The sequence below is a fragment of the Balaenoptera acutorostrata genome, chromosome 6 (genome assembly GCF_949987535.1).
Source record: "Balaenoptera acutorostrata chromosome 6, mBalAcu1.1, whole genome shotgun sequence".
Classification (NCBI taxonomy): Eukaryota; Metazoa; Chordata; class Mammalia; order Artiodactyla; family Balaenopteridae; genus Balaenoptera; species Balaenoptera acutorostrata.
Genome location: NC_080069.1, coordinates 76,187,033 through 76,208,070, shown reverse-complemented (window position 1 = coordinate 76,208,070; position 21,038 = coordinate 76,187,033). Strand labels below are relative to the sequence as shown.

Below are 21,038 nucleotides of genomic sequence, written 5' to 3'. Positions count from 1 at the left end.
ACATGCCGCATGGTGCAGCCAAGAAAAAATAAGTGTCCTCTCTGTACACAAATAACATAACTAAAGGGACTGATTCTAATCCTTCAGCCGGGTAAGTGGCACTCAACAACCCAATGAAATTCAGAAGCAAGACACCCTGAATTTTCCAAACAGGCGATACTTTATAAACAACAGGTGATGTGGCAGTCTTAGCACACTAAGAAGGAAAGGGAATCTGATTTGGGAGCAGCTGGCTCCACTGAGCTGGAGCCGTTGTGCTGATCAGAAGCTAAGCCTTTATCTGTCTTCGAGGTCAGGCTCACAAATACAGCACTAATTGAATTTGGGGGTTTGTATGGAAGGCTTTTATTAGCTCTTCCTGGTATAATTATAGAGCATGGATGGTTTGTTCTGTAGGGGGAATGGGGCAGCTGGGCATGGGACAGCTTCCTGCAACCCCTGCTGGAGCAGCATGACTACCACTGGATTGTATCCAAAGTCTAAAAACATCACATGCTATTAAAGGAACAAACAAGGCTTCAGAGCTTTGGAGACATAAGGCAACAGCTCCATAGGACTTCCTGGGTACCCCCCACCCTCCCCACCACCCTGACCAATTACCGTGATGAGCCAGAAGAAGCTGTTTGGGGAAAAAGCAAAAAATTGGTTTTGCTCAGGTGACAAAAGGCCTTGGCATTATTATCCTAAGTGGGACCACCCTGCGATTTTTTTTTCCTCCAGATAAACACTATTTCCTTCAGTAGGTCCTTCCTAAAGATCTATTTGCAGGCACATTCCCAGCCCCAAGTACAACAGGGGGTATGCATTGGGCCACTCTTTGGATTGATTAATCATTCATTGCTTTTGACTCACTGAGTTCAAGTCCTATGTTTGCTTTCAATTTCAGGATCCTTATATAAATTAGTGGAGGAGTCGGCTTCCCTCTATGACAGGATCAAATGACTGTCTTCCCTAAAGAACTTACCATAATTTTGGCCTCTGAACCCCTTCAAGGATAGGAAATGATATTTTGATCATTAGCAGAAACGTTGGTAGTAGTAATACCAAATCTTTATTGAATGCTTCAGCAGAGGGGTAAAGAGTGTGCGCTCTGGAGCCAGAATCCTGCCCTGTCACCTACTTGCTGTGCAACCTTGGGCACAGTTTCTTAACCTCTAACATGGGAATAATGACATTATTAGTATTACTAGCTGACAGGTACATGTAAACTATGTAAAAAGTGTACATGTAACTAATGTAGACTGGTGCCTAGCACATGGTAAATGTTTGCTAATATTGCTATAATGGTGCTAAATGCTTAACCGTACACTTACTCATGGAATCCTCACAACAAGCCCACAAGGTAGATACTATTGTTATACCATTTTATAGATGAGGAAGCTGAGACTCAAGAGAGGTTAAATGGTCCAAGGTTACCCACCTAATTAGTTGCAAAGCCGGGATTAGAACCCAGGCATGAAGACTCCACTGGCCATGCTTTTACCTGATAAACCTAAGGGATGCAAAGAATTTCTTCCTAGTCTCAAATATAGGAGCTCAGCTGGTTTGGTCCACCACGTAGTAGAAAGAATCCAATAGGGATGCATGGGCCTCCTGTGTCAAGTATGACATGGCCTTGACATTGGTGTACATCCTAGGAAGGCTCAAAGAAGGAACCTAGGAAGGTAGCCAGAAGCTAAAGCAGTATTCTTTCTGGTTGGGTCTCAAGGAAGATAACAAAAGAGGCAGCTGCCTCTCCTGCTCGGTCCAGAGTTTTGAGGATCTGATCTTTCAAGAAGCCACAATAAAAGATGCATCTCTGGACTAAGAGCAAAGTCTACTTCCCAAAGAATAGCCCCTGCCATTGTCTACTGAGAACCCAAGTAGAAGACACCACAACAGCATTACTGCCTGAGCTGATTCTCCACAGGCTGAAACAGCAGGGAGAAGGAAAGGAAGGAAAGGACTTATGGGCTGGCAAAGTCAGGGTTGGACAGCACTTGTTTTTAAGGTGGCACTTTCTTTGACCCTAATGACAAATTCTGTTACTGCTGGACCACTGGTCTCAGCTCACCCCAGACAGGATTGGAGAATGCAGCTTGTTGACAACTCCACTCCCTTCATAGCATTGATATTTGAGCTTCTGTGTTAAATCAGTATATCCTCTCTTGGAATGGAACATTTTCCCTTGGCCCTTCCAAAATTATACATGAAACATCAGCCTCAGTTTGCTTCACTTTAGTAGCCTTTAATAGCTTAGTTCACCTCAAAGGATCTTTCCCGGACTTGACATCTGTGTCTAGCCAGCAAAGATTCTGAAATCCATATTGTGCAGTCATGTCTGTATTTGACCCTGTTACAATCTGCTTTAAGAAATGTAGGCTAAGGAAATGTTTGACTACTGGGAAGAGAAATCAACAAAATCAGCAAGTTAAGCTGGAATTAATGAAATGTCGAAAATGCTTTACTTAAACCATGAAAGACAAGCCTCTTAAAAATGCACTCACTTTGAAATATTTTTGAACAATAAAGGCAAAATAGATTGTTCTGTTTTTCCCTTTGTTTTACCTGCCTTGCTAGGTAAGTGTCTTGAATTTTGCCTAATAAAGCCTCAACACATCCACAGACCCAGGGCATTGTTACAACTCTGTTGGGAAAGCCACCATTCCTAGAGGTTACCCCAAGATGCCATTCTCCAAGATGCCTAAAACCCTCCAAGCTGCCTTTACTCTCATCTAATTGTGTATCCAAATGGTCTTGTATTATTGAGCATATAAATAAGCAGAATAGAAGTAGGATAATTATGTTACATATATTATAAATTATAGAAGATAAATATCATGAACTTCAGAGTTTCCTGAGGTCGATGGTCGATATTTATAGAACCCTATTGCTGTCTAGTGTGCTATATCCATCACAAAGATTGACTCAGCTCACTGATCAAAATAAATTCTTAGATAGGCCATAGTATGGAATCTTACCTATTCATTAGTTCAAGGTACTTTTCCAGCCAGAGAGTCCATAAAGGAATGGAAGTTACCCTTTCCCGAAATCCAATGGTTACAGGTAAATCATTTGTGATTGTTACATATTTGAGTAAAGTGGATATTTGAGGCAATGACAAAAATAGTTGAAACTAATATATCTATATTGTGGGTAAGGTAGTTTGAAACCAGAATTATCTAGTGGTTGTCTCTGTTATCAACTTCAAGGTAAATTATTTTGGTAATTAGATCTTCAACTTTAAACCCATATTCCTATACTTTTTCTTCCCCCAAATCCTTGTCTGTCTTCAGTAGTTATAAGGTTTTACCCTGTTCTCACACTTAATAAAAATTTCATTTCCCAAACATTGTAAAACTAACCTTGCTTAGAACAATATGGAAAGAATTAAAGCCAAGAAATTATGCTGTAATAGGTGCCTAATATCACACTTCTTTTTTTCTTGTGAGAGAGCCCAACTAGATCATTTCAGTCACGAGTATCCAAGAAAGTCTTAGTTCACTTTAAAGAGCAGCTCATCTTTACCGAGCACTTATTACGTTCCAGATGCCGATTGATTTGTAAACCAACCCTCTATCAGGTGCTATTACTTATTTTACAGTTAAAGAAACTAAGTCTCAGAGAGGTTAAAAGAGTTGCCCAAGGTGCCACAGATTCTAAGTGTCCAGGGTAGGACCCAGTCCCTTTCTGAGTATGTCCGCTTTTTCTCAAGTTCTGCCTTTTTTGTGATGTTTAATTGTTGTTGCCGCTTCTCCTGTCAGAAATGAGGAGGAAATAGTGAATTCTTAAGGAGATCTGCAGCAACTTGGGAGATGAGGGCCTTTTCTGGTCAGGCCTGACTTCCAGTCCCATCTGGTTGACTCTGCCATGCAGAGGAAGGCCGTGTGCCCAGGAATCACCAAACTAGCACCAGCAGTAATTCAGGCTTTACAGGGTTTGAAATCGGGGAACCGAGGCATATGCCTAAGAGTTGGGTAGATATTCCTAAGTTCAGGCACTACAGATAACTTAACCTCTTGAATATTCAACACCTTTGGATAAATAAGGTATTACTAGTCCAATTTACCCTTGACTTAAGAGTCGTTAGCATGAGTAGAGAACCCAGACCTGCCTGTTTCACGATATATAAAGGGAGAGAGGGGTTGGGAGGAATGACAGATTCCTGGCCTCTCCAGGTTACGCTCTTTCTCTCAGAACTCTGGGTATCTTCCAACAGCTCATCTTCCAGAGGTTCCAGGCTGGAAGAGAAGAGAATGGTCAAGAAATATCCCTAAGGCCTTTCATCCCAGGGAAAGGGTACATAGATTCTATGTATAATGCAAATGCACACTTAGGGAAGGCACAATCTCTAAATCTCTGGGGGCCCTGAACAAAGCTCTTAGGTTCTATGAACACACTTTCCCCATCTATAAAATGAGATACATGTTGAAACATGTTCTGCAGAACCCTGCTGTGATGGTATCGGTTCTCTTCCACTGTAGGCAATGTTGGGACGAAACAACGGGGAGTCCTCCAGGAAGAAGGATGAAGAGGAGGTTCAGAGCAGACACCGGTTAATCCCCCTGGGCCGAAAAATCTATGAATTCTACAACGCACCCATTGTGAAGTTCTGGTTCTACACTGTAAGCATCTTTCCTTTTCTCCTTTTCTTAAAGGAGAAAAGGCCACAAAGAGCCAATGTCAGTTTCTCACACACCTGGGTGGTTTCTTCTACAAGTCATTATATAAAGACCATACAGGCAGGAATAATGGCTCTATGACCTTGCTTTTTCCTATAGCTTTGCAAGATTTGTGGAGTTTGTGAGGCAGCTTCCACAGCTTCTACATTTCTCCTCCTTGCAGAAAATAAAGGAAATGGTAAAAGTGAGAACTAGCAGAAATAGAGGTGAGATGAATATGAGTCTAGTCTAGAAGGGAAATAGAGGTCCTTCTACAAAACGCTTCCTGTTCTGGATGGACGAGCAATGGATCAGAGTTGCCCATTTTAGACACCAGTCCTGGGTTTGGGGGGACATTTGGTGGGTAAGGGCTGAGCAGAGTGTTAGAAGGAAAACCACAAAAGATGGGGATCAGAAGTGTGTAATTACTCCCAATCCGGTATGTCATCAAACAACCTTTCTTGCTCTGACACGGTTAAACAACATGCTAACCAAAGCAGCAAAAAACATGCAAAGCAACCTACAATCACAGCAAATACTGTCCAGTAAGCACACCCTGCAAATATTTTCTGCCCACAAGATAAAAGATTATCCCTGAAATAGCCTCCTCATATGGGAGAAATGGCCTGTCTGCCCCTGTTTTTCATGATATTTTAAGCTTAAGGTGAGCTTTGACCCAGGTCGTCTCTGCTGCTCTCCAGCCAACGGTGGAGCTGTGCCAGATGAAAGATAGTGCATCTGTATTTTTGGCCTTTTTCACAACCAGCTCCACCCCAGTCACTTGAGTCAGCAACAGGATAGTCTGAGTCTGAGGCCGAGATGACACAAATGACCAGATGAGGTCCTTTTTGTGTGGTCCTGTATGCTAACACTCAACACTGGCTTTCAGCCAGGCTTTCCCAACCTCAGCACTCCTGACATGTGGGGCGGAATGATTCTTTGTTGAGGAGGGCTGTCCATGCGCAGCAGCATCCCCGGCCTCTGTCCACTAGACGCCAGTAGCAGTGTCCAGCCCCCAAGTAGGACAACCAAAATGTCTCCAGACATTGCCACATGTCTCCTTGTGGGGTAAAACTGCCACAAGCTGAAAACCACTACTTTAAAGTTTGTTCTTCAAAGAGGATGGGAAATTATTAAAATACAAATATGACTTTTTTAGTGAGGTAAAAATTTAAATTTAAAGTTTAAATTTATTAACATTAAAAAAAATCCTTCCCCCCCCCCAAAAAATAACTAAGGCATACAGAAATCATTTCTATTTATCTATTGCATGCAGATATACACTATTTTTACCTTGCAGAAAACAACGGAGTGGTGGCAAACATGGACTTTGGAGTCAGACAGCCTAAGTAGAAATCCTGTCTGGGCCTCTTTATTATGCTGTGACCTTAAGCAAGTTACTTTAGCACTACGTTCCCAGTTTTCTTAAGATGGGGATAGTAATGGTACCTACTTTATAAGGTTTGGTAAAGATTAAATGTGTTGAAATATATAAAGCACTTAGAACAGGGCCTGGAACACGTAAGCACAATATAAATGTAACTGTTGTTATTCCTAGGCTGGTCCCATTGCAGAGCAACGGTCAGTGTTTTATTCATCCACCCAGTCAATAATGATAAACTATCATTTACTGAATACCTACCTTTCTCTTATATTACACTGCTTTAATTGTCTAGGACGGAGCGAGGCAAGCTAAAGCTCACAGGCCAGACCCAGCCCGCTGCCCATTATTGTGGCCTGTGAGCTAAGAATGTTTTTTACATTTTTAAAGAGTTGAAATAAAATCTACTGAAGACTAATTTGTGACACGTGAAAATTACATGAAATTCACATGTAATTCATGTGTCCATAAATAAAGTTTTACTGGAATACAGCCAAACTCATTCATTTACCTACAGTCTGGGTGCTTTTGTGCTACAACTGTTGAGTTGATTACTTGCGATAGAGACCATCTGGCCCACAAAGCCTTAAAAATTATCTGGTCCTTTACAGAAAATGTTTACAGACTCCTGATCTAGAGCATGAAAGAAACCAGTAGTAGTATCAAGAATTATCTATCACCTTTACAAATAGAATACTAGCTTCTCTTATCCTTCCAAGGCATCTCTTTTTTTCTTTTTCTGAGTTCAGTATTAATTTTACTTCCTTGATTCCTCTAGTCCCCATTTACTTAGTTGAGGCAGTTTGTTAGCCAAGAATGTTTTTAAATCACAAATGCCTTGGCCAGTGGTTCTGAGCCTTGGCTACGCATTAGAATCACCTGGAGTGCTTAAAAAAAAAAACAACTGAGTTCTATTTAATCTATATGTTTATCTACTTAAAAAGATGCCTGGGTTCTTTTCCCGGAGATTCTTTTGACATTGTTCTGGGGCACAGCCAGGACATCAGGATATTTCAAAGCTCCCAAGTGGTTGTAATGAGTAGCCAGGGATGAGAACCACTGCCCTAGACAAAGGGCTGAATTTTCAGCCTGGTATTTCCAAAACTTCCATGATGATAAGGGATTGTGTTAGAAATGCAAATTCCTGGCCCCATCACAGACCCACTAAATGAAATCTCCAGGGAGGAGCCCGAGCAGTTGTGTTTAACAAGCTTCCCAGGTGAGTCTTGTGGTCTGGGAAGCTTGGGGCATACTGCTTTTCTTGTACCATATACTGCAGGTTGTGAGGCTGTCCCTTTGAGAAGTGGGGCCAACGTGTCCAGCTCCCTTCTGCATGGCTGACTGGGTTACCCTCCACAGACCCATCAGACTGGATGCTCCAGTCATGTCTGACTGTGTTTCCACAATGATTTTCAGAAATCCATATGTACTGACAAAGCCTCCAAGAAGTAAATGGAGATGCGGAGTGTCAATCTTTAAAGTCCCCAGAGATGCTTAACAATAAAATGCAGCTTTAGATCAAAGGGCCCATTTGCTTTTGGTTGTGTTTTTTTCTGTAAGAGTAGTTCCCACCCTGATTTCCCAAAGTATCCCCTTCTACACTCCCAAGGTTCTGAAAGGTAGGACACACCTCACTTCCACATAACCTCACTTCCATATCTTAGCAAGTTTCCAGAGGAGCAGGTTGAGTCCTCTTCTGTTCCAAGAAGAAAGGAGGCAGGGATCCAACTGGCTCCCAGACCAGTTTGTGCTGAGAGCCTGTTTCAAGTGCCCAGCTGGAGAGGATGCCAGTTCAAGGTGCAAAGTGGTGCCGGGTCAGAGGGCACCGGGTGTGCTCCGGGCTTCTCCAGCAGGAACAGACTCCTTCCTCTGCTGACACGATGGGCCCCTCCACGCTCTAGTGGCAGTAGGAAAAGGCCTGGGAAGAAGCGAGGAATGGCCAGGGCCCACCAGGGATCCCCAGGCAGCTTCAGCAGGCTTTGGTGCTTGCATTTCATACTTTAGGAGTCATGCACCTTGGTTAATGGTAAATTTATAAAAATATATAAGCAAATAAAATACAAATTCTTATAGGATTCCCACTAACTTAAGAATCACAAGGTTCTGTTTCTTTTCAAAGCTATGTTATTCTACACACAGCTTGTTAAAGCTTACAGAATATATATGTGTGTGTATATATGTGAATATATATTCACACACACACACATTAAAGCATGTCACGTTAGGGTCATCTGCAGCAAGGCCCCATGAATGTTAGCGAGTTCTAAGATAGGTTTCTTCCAAGGCAGCATCCAGTCCTCTGTTGTACCACTGAAACATGTTTAAAGCCCTATTTTGGAAGTCCGTATTTTGAGAGTTGTCCCAAAATATTATATTGTAGCTTGTTTATGGAAAGAAAAGCATTGTAGAGTAACTGATTTAAAAAATAGGCAGGAGCTAAAAAGAATGGTCGTGGAGGAAGCATAAGCCATGAGGTCAATTTAAAAAAGAAAAAAAAAGAAGAGAGGTATGAGTAGTTAAGGGGGGTAAAAAGGAAGGAAGGACTGAGATAAGAGGAGGCGAGAGGCGTAGAAGTTTCTTGAAGAAAGAGGTGTATAATAATATCAGTCACCGTTCATTGGGCCTCTATACTGTATCAGGAGGTAGATGCATATTCCCCTCCCCCATCCTTCTGAAAGCTCTACAGGGTCGATAGCAAACATCTCCATTTCACAGAAGGGAGGCCCAGGCAGGCGAAGTGATTTTACACAAAAAGATACAGCTGGGATGTACTTGAGCCAGGATTTAAATCCAAGTTTCACTGACTTTGCGTCTGTATTCCTTCCACCAAACACTAGTCCTTCTGCCAAACAAGTACATTAGACCTGTGTTCAGAGGAGAGAGGCAGATTGAAGGAGTTATTTAAGTACTAAAAGGAAGAGGTTCTGGAAGAATTGTGTGTGTGTCACTGGGCCTACCTGTGACAAGAGAAGATAATGCTTTGGAATGTTTTGTAATGAACTGAGTAAAATGACAAAACCTGGGCAGTTAACAAGGCCCACCAGAAGCAGTGGAATTTGGTCCAACAAGGAGAAGGAAGCAACTAGAAAGAGAGAAGGATTTCAGGTCAGAAGGAGGCTAAGAGCATATTTCACCGTTTATCCACTGAAGTCCTTTCCTTGTGTTTTGTAAAATACAGAACTCACAGGGACTAGAGAGTGGATGCCAGTGTATAATGGTAAACAGGAACCATATGAAACAAATTACACTCTAAACACCATCCTACACGATTTCACGTTGAGTAGACTCTTTTCAGGTGAGGTTTTTCACAACGTGCTAATGATCCCGAAGGGGGTGGGGTAGGAACTGAGGCATGGTTATAAATGGTGGTCCTTGGGCGGGGCGTATACCAAAGCGAATCTCGCAGGAGGAGGAGGCCTGCTGATCCTCCAGCATCTATGCAGCTGCCCTCTCACTTTCATACGTGATCTCATTCAACTCTGACATATGCCCACCCTTCAAGAGATGAGACGTTATATCACCATGTCTGTAAATCCGTCAATGTAATAGGGTCTCAGAAAGTACCTTTGACTCATATTAAGGGCCTATGTATTCATTTATTTTTTAAATGAGAAGGAAGGGGGGAAAAAGGAAAAGGGGGAAGAAATAAGAAAAAAAAAAGGAAAGGGGGGAGGATAAAAAAGAGGGTGAGAAAAAAGAAAAGGGATAAAAAAGGAAAGGGAGGAAAAAAAGGGGGGAAGAAAAAGGAAGAAAAAAGGAAATGGGGAGGAAAAAAGGAAAAGGGGAGGGTAAAAAGAAAAGGGGAGAGGATAAAAAGTAAAAAGGAAAAGGGAATAAAACAGGAAGGAGAGTAGAAAAGAAAAGGGGGATGAAAAAAACACGGAGAGAAAAAGAAAAGAAGGGGAAAAAGGAAAAAAAGGGGAAGAAAAAAGAAAAAGGGAAGGAAAGAGGTCTGTTAGCAGAGAAAGCAGCATTTCTCTAGCTCTGCAGGGCTGCCCGTTCCCCTGTCTCCCAGCCAGGCTGCATCTTTCTCCACCTTCTAAGCTGCCTCCAGGGCTCCGGAATCATGCGGTATCTCCAAAATTCTCAAGGTCTCAATCCTTTTGCCCACACCGTATCCTATTCTTTTCTACCTAAGCTCCAAAGAGTGCAGATTTCAATATATTCACTCTTAGTTCCTATTCACAGCCCCTGAGGCCCCTAAAGGCAGCAGGTACCTTACTCGACCTGAAGCCTTGCCTAGAAAAGGCTTAACTTCTATGCCGTTGCCCCTAGGATGAGTTTTTTTCTCCAGAGGCTCCTCAGCCCCTTATGTAAGAACCTCACTAGCCCTCCTATACTTCACTCATCTAGACATACCTGAGTCATCCAGTGACATTCACCAAACCTGAAGCCTGAGGAATTTTCCTGGGACACCCAGCAACTCAGCTAGTTCCATCAGGGCTCAACCTCCAGTGCTAGTGCCTCGTGAGGATTAAACCTTACTCCAAGCCACAGTAGGCCTCACAGACTCATTCTTTCCTATAAATTGCTTGTCTTCTCTTGCTTTGTTCAAAGAAGCAGAAACCAGGAAGGAATATCCCAGCTTGGATAGGGCAGGAAAGCAGTGCCTGGGGTAAGAGGTAAAACCTTCCCAGGGCACCGCCAAACCAAGCACATTAAGATAGGAGAAAAAAAGAAGACATTAACATAGAAGAGAATTAAAGTGGGGCTCCAAGAAATTCCGGGCTATTATTTATGTCGGTTTGACCAATTTACACGTATAGCATGTGTCTGCCTTTCCTTCTTACAGACATTTAATCTACCTGGTATTCGTTAGGCAAAAATTCACTGTGCTGTCCTAGTTCAAGGACCCAAGACTCATGCATGAGCAAGAGCAGCCCCTGAGAGAAGAGGTTCCATGTTTAGCCAAGAAAATACGAGAAACGGGGAATTGCAAAACAAAATGGTGCATCATGACACATAGGTACAAGCAAAGTACTGGGACGCAGAGACACGCAAGGATCAAAAGGAAGATTGTATATCAAATTATTTCAAAATTACAATCTTTTAAAATTCTTTTGATCGTTTAGAGCCTAGAAGTTCATTTCGTCGTGAATTCCTAGTCCTGCTTGCTGACCTTGTTGTGTCCTAACTCACAGTGGCCTGGCCCAAGGGCAGGGCTCCCAGGTCTTCGCAGCCAGAGCACTGTATTGTGTTTCCTTACAGCTGGCGTACATCGGATACTTGATGCTCTTCAACTATATCGTGTTAGTGAAGATGGAGCGCTGGCCTTCCACCCAGGAATGGATCGTCATTTCCTATATTTTCACCCTGGGAATAGAAAAGATGAGAGAGGTAACTGCTTTCATAAAAGAGAACAGAGGAGAAAGACAGCGGTTAGTTACATCTGTGGATAGAGGGGATCATGGAACACTCGGGATCCAAGTTAAGCCAGAAACTATTTCTCTAACACTGCCACAGAAATAAAGGACTTGGCTTCCACGGCTGCTGACAGACCTGGGAGGCTTCAGTGTGTGTTTATAGGGTTGTCAGTCCATGCATGCTTGGGATCTAGTCTATTTTCTGCTAGAGTTATCTCTTACCCCCAAGAAACCCTCCAGTTGTCTTCAACAGTGTTTACACCTGTCTTTCCTCGTCCTGATAAACATGACTTTAAAATTTTTTCTACTTTAAAAAAGTTTTTTTTAATCTTTAAATTTTCCACTTTTAACTCCCATTGCAACCCGTTACTCTGTGTCTCTTTGGACACAGTCCACCAATACCTGTGATTCTGCAAATGCATTTCAGCAGCTCTCGGAGGAACTATGCTTTCATTCGTTAATTTATTCCCTGGTTTATTCCTTCTCAACATTTATTATGTCCCTGCTGGGCGCCAGCCTCTCTCCCAGCCCTAAGTGAATTGAACATATTTCTTGTCCTTCAGGTTGAGGATGTGGGTCCCTCTCTTCTCCCCCCAGCGCCATCGCATAAAAGGGGCCATCAAAATGCCACCCTCCTGTGACTTGAAGTCAAAGCTAGCCTCGGGTCATCAGATTCAGAGCCATTAGAATAAATGTAGTCAAGCAATAATCCACCAGAGGGCTCTGCAACCCTGCCCAACAAGCTCCCAAAGCCCATTCCCAAGCCCACAGGGGAGGCAGGCTTGTAAGGTATGATGATTCCTCTGCATTTCCCCCTGGAACTACAATCAGCTGGAGAGGTTTTTCTGGAAGAATTACTCCCCGTCAAGTCCACTGCATTCTCGAGAGCTCTGGAACAACCCTACTTGCTGTACTACAGTGAGTAGGAAAATATATTGAGCTCCATAGAAAAAAGGATTCCTACAAACCCACAAATTCACCCTTGCCTTCATTACTAAGGTTAAAAGGGCCTTACTATCTTAGGGCTTAGCTCTAGAATGTTCTCCAGAGAAAAAGTGGGATCATTTTTTTAAAAAAACAAACGTATAAATATTTAGAGCCCTTCCTTGGGTTTTTTAACTGCTTTGGGGATATTTAAATTCTAACCAGCATGCCCCTATCCTGAGAGTCCCATTTTATAAGGGACTGGATTTTTTTTTTTTTTGAAGTGGCTGCCTTTGCCTCATTCCAGCTAGTTGTCTCCTCTTAGGCTTTCCCATTCATAATGCCTTCCACTTCCTGACCACTGTTGTGCATTTCCCGTTTGTAAACTGAAAACAGTAATAAATTCGCCTTGGTCTTTGTGTAGCTCTCTGAGAACTGAGGCCGCGACTGCTGCGGGCCCTGTTGCTGTGCAGCGCCAGCTCACTGGCTTTGTGATTTAAAGCCCAGATGCCTATTCCTTCCCCAGGACAAGCAGAAAAGGGAGAGACTTGAGCAGGGAGACTGGAATCTCTCCAGGGACTAGACTGGAAGAAGACAGGGAGCAGTCTGTACTCCACGGACTGTTCTGGAAGAGGCTGCCAAGCCGGCGGGCTGCCAGGAATCTCCAGGCTGGCTATCCATTTCTCCTGAGGCGGCATATAACAGCGGGGAGAGCAGGTTTTGGAGCCTGGGGTCAGCGGGGGGTCAATCAAGAGTCCTTGTTTCCGAGGAAGCAGTGGGCGGGAGGCACTGACCACCTAAGTGTCTGACCTTCTCTTCGGCCCAATGAGGTTGCCCCCTGGCCCCTCACCCCACGTCCCTGAACCCATTAAGGACATGCTCAGGCGCCGAGCGTCCCGCCTGGTGCCTCCTCACAGCACGCGGGCCCTCCAGACCTCAGACGCAGGAGCCTGAGAACAGGGGAAAGGCTGTAGGCTTCCGCGCCCCCGGGGGCATAGGCAGGCTCTGTGGTTTCTCCCTGGGCCCGCCCCTTCCCGGCACACTTGCTTCTGCGCGCAGTCGGCCAAACAAGCCCGGTCATGCCGTAAGAGCCCGTAACAGCTCCCGGGTGCGGTTAGACAACTTCTCACGTGGGGCCTCCTCCCCGCGACTCGTGAGGTAGGTGGCGCGCTGTGACGACATCTCCACTGCACAGGTATGGGAACCAAGACCCAGGGATTGAGCAATTTTTCTGCAACCCACAGCTAGAGAGGAGAGCTGGGTCTTAAATCCGACTGACCCGGCCCGAGGCCCACGGCTCTTTCCACTTCCCGCGAGGTTGCAAACAGACGCGCCCCGGATCCCTGGGATCCTAAGAGAGGCCTCACCGCAGCCACTCTGCTTTTCTCTCTTTTTATGTTGAGATTTCAGAAAAATACTTTAACTATTTAAAATATATATACATATATACTAAAATCCTTAGGCGAGTGTGGGCAAAGGGTTAGAGAAACTCTAAGGCATTCCCCACCCCACCCCAGCACGTACGCTTGTGCACAGACAGGTTTTTTCCCCTAGTTAAGGTGGAGCCTGGGTGGGAAGCCATCAGGACAATAGCTGCTGCAGGAATTCCTCATGGGTAGGACAGTGGCTCCCAACCTGTGGTCACCAGCATGACCTGGGAGCTTTTAGAAATGTAAATCCTCAAGCCCCACGCAGGCATACTGAAGCAGCAACTCCAGGACTGGGGCCCACGCAACCGTGTTTTCACCAGCCCTCCAGGTGATTCCGATGCATGCTAAGGGCTAGGGTTTAGGAATGAGGCACTAGAGGATGAAGAATGAGGCTACCACGTGGCTCCTGGTATCTTGCTCAGCCTTCCAAGCCCCAGTCCTGACTCACTAATAAAACCTCCCTTCCTTAATATTTCAGGCCAAGGCAAGCCATTAAAGGCACCGTGAGGATTCAAATAAATAGCTGCAGATAAGACCTGGCCCCCGTCTTTGCACTCCTCTCCTTTGAGAGGTCCTGAGTCGGGAAAGGGGTGGGTCATGGCTTGAAGAGGTGGAAATCTCAGAGGCAAACACAAGTGATTCGTGAAGGTAGCCCTGCTGTATAGCCTCACCAGGTTCCTCACATCCTGTGGTGCAGAACGGGTGTCAACTCCTACTGTCCAACTGTTCATTTATAGAGTGTGGAGCAGCAAAAAAAACCCTCTAGATTTAAGATAATTCAGAGTACCACCCAGCAGTTAAGATACACAAGGGAGTGGAGAATTGCTATGAGGTGTCTCTGCAACAATCAGTCAACACATGAGTGTCTGTTATGTAGCAGGGCCTGGGAAACAAAGGGTCTGTCCTCAAAGTTTACAGTTACAGATGAGAGGAGAGATGGATGGATGTTGAGAGGGATGCGTAGATAGATGATAGCTAGCTAGCTAGACTGGCATGCGTACATGTACGCACACATATACATGCATGCAGAAGGTTTCCATATAGTGATAAAAATCTTCAAAACATAGAGTAGGGTAAGGTATTAATGGCTTGGGCATGTGGAGACCACTGCAGGGAGGTGGTCAAGGAAGTTCTTCCTAAGAAGGGGAAATTTGAGTGGAGACCTTGAGTATAAGGAGAACCCAGACATGTAAAAATCTGGGAGAAGAAAATGCCCAACAAAATGAACAAGTGCCAATGTCCTGAGTATAGAATGGATTTGTTATGCTTAAGAGCAAACCACTACGGCCTCAGGGTAGTGAATGGGGATAATATGGTGGGACATGAAATGAGGCCACCGTAAGGAGTTTGGATCTTTCTGTATTCATAATGGAAGCCATCAGAAGGCTTAAATATTCAGTTATCACAATTTACTTCAGTTTTGCTGTTGTTCATATGTCTCTCAAGTCTCTCTCTTTTTTAAATTGAGGTATAATTCACCGGTAAGAAAATGAACAACTCATAAGGGTAGAGCTTGATGAGTTTTTACCTACCCATACAACTGTGTAATCACCACCCAGCTCACAGCTTAGGCTTTTAAAGGTCTTTCTGTGTGCTGCTCAGAGAATACACTGAGGCTGGTCGGGCAACAGTGGTGGCAGGGATACCAGTTAGAAGGCTGTTGCAATCATCTGGGCAATGTAATGGGGCTTAGGATAGAGTGGCGACACTGAAGGTGGTGAGAAGTGGTTGGACTAGGTCGTATTTGGAAATATAGGTAAGAGGACATGTTGATGCAGAGGATATGGGTACGAAAGAGGAATGAAGGAGTCCTCCTAAGTTAGTGGCCTGAGTAACTCAATATGGTGATAACGTTTACTGAGATGAAGGAGGATTTTGGAGATTTGCAGGGTATTAGGAATCAATAATTTTATAGCAAAACCCTAATGCGTGTCTTAGAATTGTAAGGCGTCCCAAAGGATCAAAGTTATTGCTTATATACAACTGAGCTAAGCTTAGGCTACCCAGATGAGTAGATACAGGTAGACAAAACAAGCTACTGTTGTCAGCTAACAGACCAAGTACTTTCCAACTGGGCTGAAAATATAGACAGAAATCAAACCTAACCCCACTCTCTTTCCTGACTTTCAGATTTTGATGTCAGAGCCAGGGAAATTGCTACAAAAAGTAAAGGTGTGGCTGCAAGAGTACTGGAATGTCACAGACCTCATAGCCATCCTTCTGTTCTCTGTTGGAATGATCCTTCGTCTCCAAGACCAGCCCTTCAGGAGTGACGGGAGGGTCATCTATTGTGTGAACATCATCTATTGGTACATTCGTCTATTAGACATCTTCGGCGTGAACAAGTATTTGGGCCCATATGTAATGATGATTGGAAAAATGGTAAGCAGGGTCCTCTGATTCCATGTTATAAGTTCTCAGGGAAGGAGTGGTTATCATAGGAAGAGGGAAATCATTCATTTGGGTCTGCTATCAATGTCTGAGATGGCCCTGGGGGTGTTTTATTTTTTAATTCCTTTTGAGTGTTCAGAAGTTTGACTATATCTATATATTATTAATACATAACTGGAGGATTAACTATCACTCACTCACTTACTGACAAATATTTATAAACATCATCTATTTTGTGCCAGGCACCTGGGCAGGAGTTGGGTATGTAAGGACTCTCATTTAATGAGGTAGATGATGAGAGAAAGAGAGAAGTGATTACCATACAGTGTGAGAATGCTGCAACAGAGTTGTGTATAAAATACCTCAGGAGCATAGAAAAGAGACGGTTGGTCAGGGAAGCCTTCACACAGAAGTTACATTTTATATCGGAGAAGGTATGGATCTCCACTGTAAATTTTTAACAGATTCCTTTTTTCTTAATGAAGTTCTAGAAAAACATGTTTCCCTACGCAGAGGGGGAAAAAAACATAGTTTATTTGAGTTGAGTTAGGTTGAGTTTGAGCTGAACATTAAGTTCTGTCAATACATTATGTGTTTTGTTACATTACTGGAGAATGATATCTGTTGAAAACTGAGTTCCAGAATGATGCTCCTACTTATCTTATTCTTTTTAAAAAAGAATCCCAAGTGCCAAGTTAATATGCTTCCCCACATATGGCTGTGGACTTGTTCCGGTATTCCTGGACCATACACTAGTTTCCAGACTTTCTCCATAAAGACTGAGCCCTCACAGGACAGCATCGGTGTAACCTTGGGAATGCACAAGTAAATCAGCCCCCTCTCCAAACTTACTAGAGGAAGAATCAGAGTCTGATGCTCAGAAACTGGGTGCTTTTTATCAGTTACCCCACTTTTCTAAGTGTGTCCCCTTTCTTAACCTTTACAGGGCATATATGGAAAAGCCAAGTACATCCATTTTACTGTGGCAAACAGCTCTTACTGAAAAATCTCATTCCTAATGTCCTCCACTCCACTCCCATTGTATCAGCTCTTGAAACAGTTGAACAATTGGTCAACAGATAATCCTTCATCATTCTCACTCAAGTTTTACTATTTACATCATTACTGCTTACCTTTCAGTCAGCAAATCAATATTTATTATTATTATTATTTTGTGTGTGTGTATGTATGTAACTACTAAAATGAGTCTTAAGTAACAAAAACTCTTCCTACAAAAGCACTGGCAAACTCATACAAAGAGAGGGAGACTGAGTCTAAAAGGAAAGGGTTATAATACCTTGAGCAATTTATTTAACCTCTTTGAGATGCAGTTCACTCATTTCCAAGTAGTAATAATAAATGCGTATCTCGTCAGGTTGTGGTGATAATTAGAAATAACACAGGTTAAGTGGTCAATAATGTCTGGCTTACAGTAGGTAGTTGATAAATTATATCTGTTATCATTGTTAAAGTACAATGGAAAAAGGAAAAATTGGTGAGCATACTTATTTACTCTATTCCTAATCCTTTTGTACAAAAGCTTGGTGTTTATAAAACCAGCATTGTTTAGGGAAAATATCACAAAGCCCACTCTAGAGTGGAAAAACTTGAATTCAGTAAGCTTGAGTTACTTACCCAAAGCTGAATCCTGGTTCATTTGGGGGGTTTTTGAGTAGGAAACAAATGCGTATCTTACTGTATAACACTACCTCTTACATCATCTTTGTACTTTAGTGATGAATTTGAGATGGTGGTGAAAATTTCCACATCTAAAAGCAGAGTCTCCACTTAGTCTATGGAAGAGGTTTAGGAGAGAGGATCTGTTGGCTTTCCACACAATTTATGTATAAAAATGTGTAGATGTATGAATTTTCTGGACAGAGGGGACAGACCATCTATGAGATTCTCAAATGTGAAATTCTCAAATATATTCTCAAATAGACCCAGTGAAAGTGAAGAACTATAACAGCTGCAAAATTAAGCCAAGTTTTCTCATTCTTGACACTATTGCTATTTTGGACTAGATAATTCTTCGTTGGGGGGCGGGGGGCTGTCCTGTGCATCATAGGATGTTTAGCAGCATCCGTGACCTCTACCCACTGGGTGCCAGTAACGTGTGTGCATGAGCGCATGTGTGCACGCATGCATGTGCACACACACACACACACACACACTCACAACAACAAAAACATCCAGATATTGCTATATGTCCCCTGTGGAGCAAATTGCCCTCTGTAGAGAACCAGTACATTAGGTGAATACATTATTTGATTGTTTGTTTTTCGTAATTGATCATTACCTTATCTTATTTCAATAAATAAAATTGGGAAAGACCCAAGCAAGCCAGATATATTAGTTTTAAGAGGTTGAGTCACATTTAAATACTTGAAATAACTAAAGTCACACTAATGCAGTAAGATTATTTTCTTTTTATTTATTTATTTATTTATTTTTGGCTGTGTTGGGTCTTCGTTTCTGTGCGAGGGCTTTCTCTAGTTGTGGCAAGCGGGGGCCACTCTTCATCGCAGTGCGCGGGCCTCTCACTGTCGCGGCCTCTGTTGTTGCGGAGTACAGGCTCCAGACGCGCAGGCTCAGTAACTGTGGCTCACGGGCCCAGTTGCTCCGTGGCATGTGGGATCTTCCCGGACCAGGGCTCGAACCCGTGTGCCCTGCATTAGCAGACAGATTCTCAACCACTGCGCCACCAGGGAAGCATAGTAAGATTATTTTCAAATTCATATCTATCTTTTTAATAATGGCATAATTATCCCCAGTTTTGATGAGAATGAAACCTTACCGTGGAGTGAGCAAGAGAGATTGTACTGCAGTTTTTCTACATTCTAACTTATTCTTGACTGATTAGTGAAGTCATTCATAAGTAGAAAATGAGTATATTTGGGGGCTTTGTTCGCTTTCATGGGGCTTTTAAGATAATTAGTAATAGAGTCACTGATCCAGAAGGTAGGTAAACTATGCCTATAGAAATTATCAGTGAGCTGGATGGACTGCCAGGATGGAAGCTTAACAATATATGCCCAGATGTGATTATACCGAAAGCCCCCAATATTAGAGAGCCCCTGTTTAGTACTAAACAGCCAAGTAACTCACTATGCCCTGTGGTCTAGGGACTGCAGGCTGCTAAAGTACCTGGACTCAATACTGATCAAGTATGATTCCAATTAATCTTCAGATCCAGGATCACTTAATGGAATTCCAACCCCTTTTCTTCATATTCCACTTCTCAATGGGTCTCTAAACCTAGCACTAAGCTCACTTATATAATGTGGAATAAAAACAACAATAATAGGTTTCATTTACTATGTGCCAAATACCATGTCAGACATGTCAATCATCATAACAACCCCATGAAATAGGTTTTAGTATCTTCATTTCATAATTGAGCAAACTGAAACTAGACAAGGAACAAAGGAAGGATTCAAACTCCTGTCTATCTGACTCCACAGCCTGACCTCCTTTCAATTCTAATAATAAACTTTTACTGAGAACTACCCACATTGTTTCACACATTATCTCATTTAATCCTTACAAAAATAATATACATTATTATTATTATCCCCACTTTACAAATAAAAGAAACAAGACCAAACAACGTGCCCAAGATTACCTAGTTGTTTTTACTACCAGAGTCAAGGTGAAAACTCAGGTAGTCTGACACCTGAGGACACATACTTAACCGCTACAGTATATACTCTCCTCTATAGAAACCAACCAAAGGGTATTTGAAAGAATGAGACACAATCAGCTCTCTTCATATTAAACCAATTGGACAACTTAGCTTTAAAAACAGAGGTAGCCAGGGCTTCCCTGGTGGCGCAGTGGTTGAGGATCCACCTGCCAGTGCAGGGGACACAGGTTCGATTCCTGGTCCGGGAAGATCCCACATGCTGCGGAGCAACTAAGCCCGTGCACCACAACTACTGAGCCTGTGCTCTAAAGCCCGTGAGCCACAACTACTGAGCCCGTGTGCCGCAACTACTGAAGCCCGCCCGCCTAGAGCCCGTGCTCCACAAGAGAAGCCACCGCAATGAGAAGCCCACGCACTGCAATGAAGAGTAGCCCCTGCTCACCGCAACTAGAAAAAGCCCGCACGCAGCAACGAAGACCCAACACAGCCAAAAATAAATTAATTAATTAATTAAAAAATAAATAAAAAATAAAAATAAAGGTAGCCAGACCCAGTTCTCACTAATAATGTCCTGTTTCTGCAGTTCACTCCAACAGATATCAGTATTTGTATGGAAGCTAAGACTCCTTTGAAATATATGAAGTTGAGTGTTTGGGAACAATGTTTCTTTGATTGTTTTGACCCTTTGAATAGATATTACAATCAAGCTGAATGAAAACAGTCCTGAGAAATTAGATTAGAACAGTTGCTGTATTTACTGGCTGAGTTTTCTTGGGTCAGACTAGTTCCTAAGTCTCATAAGTACACACCTTCCTCTCCCCACCCACCTTTTCATCAGTCTAAATAAACATAACATGAAGGACCCATTTGTGTTTTCTCACTAACAGAACTTTTTGTAAATAAATGATGAAAGAATTTTATAAGAGAGAGAGAGGATGAGAAATAGACCCACATTCCCTATAAAACTGTTTCAGCACAGCTGGCTTGCTCACTTTTAAGAGAGTTCTGAGGCCACTAAGTTGTGAAAAGAATAATTAACCAGCATATATTTTTAAGGACAGTGAACAAATACGAATGAATGTCAAATTTTGAGAGATTCTTATTTAGATTCAAAGTCAGACAATACTTGAGAGATTTTTAAGTTGCCTTGAAAGTTGATTAATTTGCCTAAAATGTATTGAGCCCCCAGTGTCCTAAGGCATACAGGAAGGCTGTAATGTTTTAATTCCAATAACTGGCACCATGAAATGTAGTCTTGCAAAA

At 42.8% G+C, this 21,038-nt stretch overlaps 1 protein-coding gene across 11 annotated transcripts in view; it reads left to right on the top strand.

Annotated features, from left to right (window-relative positions):
- TRPM3 (transient receptor potential cation channel subfamily M member 3) overlaps positions 1 to 21,038 on the top strand; it is a 526,465-nt gene that overhangs the window by 444,286 nt on the left and 61,141 nt on the right. For all 11 annotated transcript variants that reach the window (XM_007182257.2, XM_028166547.2, XM_028166549.2 and 8 more), the window contains 3 exons: positions 4,464 to 4,604; positions 11,230 to 11,358; positions 15,869 to 16,120. In XM_007182257.2, the coding sequence (XP_007182319.1) occupies positions 4,464 to 4,604; positions 11,230 to 11,358; positions 15,869 to 16,120 (522 nt within the window). The remainder of the gene's footprint in view (positions 1 to 4,463; positions 4,605 to 11,229; positions 11,359 to 15,868; positions 16,121 to 21,038) is intronic.